The sequence below is a fragment of the Rutidosis leptorrhynchoides genome, chromosome 1, assembly GCF_046630445.1.
Source record: "Rutidosis leptorrhynchoides isolate AG116_Rl617_1_P2 chromosome 1, CSIRO_AGI_Rlap_v1, whole genome shotgun sequence".
In the NCBI taxonomy this organism is placed as follows: domain Eukaryota; kingdom Viridiplantae; phylum Streptophyta; class Magnoliopsida; order Asterales; family Asteraceae; genus Rutidosis; species Rutidosis leptorrhynchoides.
The window spans coordinates 67,492,801-67,496,931 of record NC_092333.1 but is presented as its reverse complement, the minus strand read 5'-3'; the positions used below and the strand labels follow the sequence as shown (position 1 = coordinate 67,496,931).

Genomic DNA, 4,131 nt, shown 5'->3' with positions numbered 1-4,131 from the left:
ATTGAACAATTGACGCATGAGAAATACCTTATTAGAAGCGGTAGGTTTCTCATACAGTTAGAGAGTGCTTTCAAGCAAGCAAACGTCGTCTTCTCATTCACAACGTTGTATGCAACGTTATTAGCAAGTGAAAGACGAATCGCACCCAAAGCTTGACGATCCAAAAGCGTCCAATCGGCATCGCTCATGCTTTCGGGCTTGGTCTCTAACAGAGGTTGATGTAGCTTCTTTTGATACAAGTAATCTTCAATTTGCATCTTCCAAAAACTAAAGTCTCTCCCATCGAATCGGTCGATTCTAAACTTTCCGTCTTTTGCCATCGTTCTCAAAGTCGAAACCTTGTGCTCTGATACCAGTTGTAAGGATATTAGGACCCAAAACAACGTAAGTGATTCAACAAGATCACTCACCGATAGTAATTCTACAAGATTACTAACCCACTTAATGAACAAAAGATTATAAATGCAAGAAATGTAAATCGACACAAGAGATAACGTGGTTATATGCAATCGTTGTGATTGCTTTAGTCCACGGACCAACTTGAGAATGTATTTACTGAATATTTGTGGTGTGTTTACAATGAGTTACAAGAGGGTCTATTTATAGAATGGTTTAAGGAGTAAGCTAAAAACAATTCCTTGAAGCTTCATGTGAGTTTCCTGACAGCTTCATGGAGGCTACATGTGAGTTTCCTGACAGCTTCGTGGAAGCTACATGTGAATTTCCTCACAACTTCGTGGAAGCTACATGTGAGTTTCCTAACAACTTCGTAGAAGCTACATGTGAGTTTCCTAACAACTTCGTGGAAGCTTCGTGTGAGTTTCCTGGAATCTTCCCTCTAATTGTTTAAAGTTCTCCATATCTCCAACATGATGTTGGGAACCTCGGGTCACTTTTCGCATTTATCAAATCAACTAATGTCAAACACATTCACAATTTGGTCAAGGTGGAACTTGATGATGTTGATGAGGAGGTTAAGGCTACTCAGGTTTGGGTTTCGGAGTTTTCCGATTTGGCATCTCTTGATCGGGTTTTATTTGAGGCGTTTGATCACGGTTTGTTTGCCGAGATTAACCGCACTAATATTCTTAAAGTGGGTAATGAAGTTGGCTTTAATCATGTCCTTGGTTCAGAAGATGATGCTGTTTGTAACGATTTAGGAGATGCTATTGATCCTGGTTTGGAAGCTGTTGCTGTCACTCCTAATCGTACAGCTCAGGTCTATAGGGGTCACTATGAGACGTATCGTGATGGTCTCGGTGCAAGTAGTTCCAAGGTTAATGCGAGTGGCATTCATTTTGGGAGTTTACCTCGTGATAGAATAGTAGGTGATGCCATGGTCCCTGTTATGTTTTCTACACCAACAACTTCGAAGGATATATTGCAGATGAACTCAGATTCGTTGAATGCTTCTGCCTCCCTTGATTCATCTGCGTGTAGAAAGAAGAATTTGGAGCATAACGTTAATAACGATGACGATGATGCGGCAGCGATGCGGGTCGAAAAAGAAGTTAGTGAGACGGCTGGTCTTGTACATGATGGTTTTAGGTCTGTTTCATTTGCTTCTGCCTCTCCTCAGGTTCCAATTTTAGACAAAGCAATTTTAGATGGAGCAAATGAGGTGTCCATGAAGGATTTGGGTCGCTCTGTTTATGAAACTAGCACTTATGATAAGGACTCGTTGCCAAATGTTTTCATTTCTCGGATTGGAACTAATAAATCAATTGCGGGTTCTTCGCTTGGTTGTTCGAGTATAGATGCTGTGGAGATCCCTGATGAAGATTGCATTGATGAATTGGATCGGGAAGTTGGTTTTTTTTAGGGTCTTCAGAAGCAAGGATTGCTTCCTCCATCCATGCCGGGTATTATTATCGGTAGGTCTTCGGTAAAGGTGTCCTCATATGCGATTGAAAATCGGGCAGGCAAGAAATTTAATCGTTTGAAGGTTGATGGAGTGGTTGTCAAGCCAATTATTAAGACTCGGAAAGGTAAATCAATTGTCAGGTAGTTGCTCGAGTGTTTTCGGATTGTTGTTTAGTTTGTTTCTATGTACTTGTATCGATTTAGGTGTTGCTTTTGTCCTTGTGTTTTGATTGTTTTCGAGATTGTTTCATTGATCTGGTTGCTCATGGTTCGGATTTAGTTAGCTTTTGCTATGTGGTTAGTGTTTAGGGTTCGTTTCCTAATTCCGAGCCTAACAGCACTTGTGAATATGTTGTATCTTTGTTCGTATTTTTCATCTTTTGATGAAGAGACTTTGTTTTAATGTTATTGTTATTCTGCCCAAAAAAAAAATCTATGAATCTGAATCAACTTCGAATTGAACCAAGAGGTTGCACACAATAAAATCCATTGGTAGCACTCACTAAAAACTCAACAAATCTTACACCATATGGGCTTATTTGACAGGTTTCAAGTGCTACCAGTCAGCTAAGCATAGATCCGCGGTCTTAAACGTCTTGGTTCACTTCTATATATACCAATTAATTACTCCCTCCGACCCAATTCTATTGTCCATTATTCCATTTTGGGATGTCCCAAATTAATTGTCCAGATTTTTTTTTCAACCAATCAAAAGAGGTTAATCTGGAGAGAGAAGATATATTATTGATAGAGAATGAAGTTAGTGGAATTTCCTAAAACTGTGTGTTTTTTGTTTGGGGACAATAGATTTGGGACGGAGGGAATATTAATTAATCAATCGATCGATCGATTTAACTGCCACAAAAAAGAAAACGATGACGAATATCCCACACGAGTTACTTTTGTCGGAGATACTACATCGGCTTCCGGCCAAAAGCGTACTCCATTTCAAGAGCGTCTCTAAACAATGGTACTCGTTACTAACATCACATTCGTTCGAATCAACACACATAGATCACATTATTACCAATGACGGTCATCAAAACCCTAACAAAATTCTCCAACTCATGTCGGCATTCGAGTTCTGCACGATAGACTGCTATTCACCTGAAGACGGTGTACATGTAACTCGTAACTGTCCTTTACCTTTTACATCACGACCTGATAAAGTTAAGATTTTAGCGTCTGTTCATGGACTGGTATGTGTAGGCTTATTAGAGAATTTTTCCCATTATTATTTTTCTGATTTAATTTTATGGAATCCGTTTACTGGTGAGTGCAATACGTTGTCGAAAACCAATTACAACATGGCGTGTTACGTTAAAAACCGTCCGCGATTCGGGTTGTATTATAGTTCACCCGAAAACGACTACAAGCTTTTTTGTGTAACAGCTTATGATGATCATAATAATGCGTACGGTTACTTGTTAAAAAACGACTCGTGGCAAAAGATGGTTGATTCCACAAACAGTCTTAAGCAAAAGATGCTAAGTACTTGGTTGAATGAAAATCTGTTTTTTCTAAAACAAGCCATGAAAGAAAGCATTAGTTCATGTCTGTGGTCGTATTCGATCATAAGGTTTGACACAAAGAATGAAAGGTTCACAGAGATACAAATTCCTTGTATCGAAAGTGAGACTGCAGGTACGTGTTTTCTCACAGTTCAAAGAGGGAAACTTCATTTTTATGTGAAGTATAGCATTGGTTTACATCCGTGTATCAAGGTGTGGAGTTTGGATGAAGACCGCGTAAATTGGAGCTGTGTAGAAATGTATACGCCGAAATTGGTCCCTGAAGTTTCTTAAAAATTGTACCCATCATCCTCTTCATCATCTTCATTAACACCACCACCACCACCAATTAAAAGAGCAGCTGAAACGCGCCAATTTGGAGAAAAATGAAATAAATTCGGAGTACAAAAAGTTATCTATTATTTGCAGGTCACAAAGACAACTACTATATGGTATTAGACAAGCTCTCACTTCTAGTTCACCAACAAATAAAACTTTTTTTTAAAAACCAATCGTCTCCTGCAACAGAAAAGCAGGTGATCTTTTACTCTTCTTCATACTGTTTGCAAGTATCTATATATGAGAATTTCGACCCATTTTCCACCTATACTTATTCAGTTATTTGTAAGTATAATGATGGTATGATGTTATAGCAAATATTGTTCAAATTAGATTATATGAGATTACAAAGATCAATACTTTTATTTAACAAAGTTATTTTTTTTTGTTGAAAAGGAAAAAAAAATGGAGCGAAATA

At 38.3% G+C, this 4,131-nt stretch overlaps 1 protein-coding gene across 1 annotated transcript; it reads left to right on the top strand.

The window, feature by feature from the left end:
• Positions 1 to 2,738: 2,738 nt before the first annotated feature.
• On the top strand, positions 2,739 to 3,668 carry LOC139878654 (F-box protein At3g08750-like). Its single transcript, XM_071865383.1, has one exon. The coding sequence runs from the start codon at positions 2,739 to 2,741 to the stop codon at positions 3,666 to 3,668; it is 930 nt and encodes a 309-aa protein (XP_071721484.1).
• Positions 3,669 to 4,131: the final 463 nt, after the last annotated feature.

Excerpts from the sequence above, each read along its gene's own strand:
- LOC139878654 (XM_071865383.1), top strand. The coding sequence starts at position 2,739 with ATGACGAATATCCCACACGAGTTACTTTTGTCGGAGATACTACATCGG.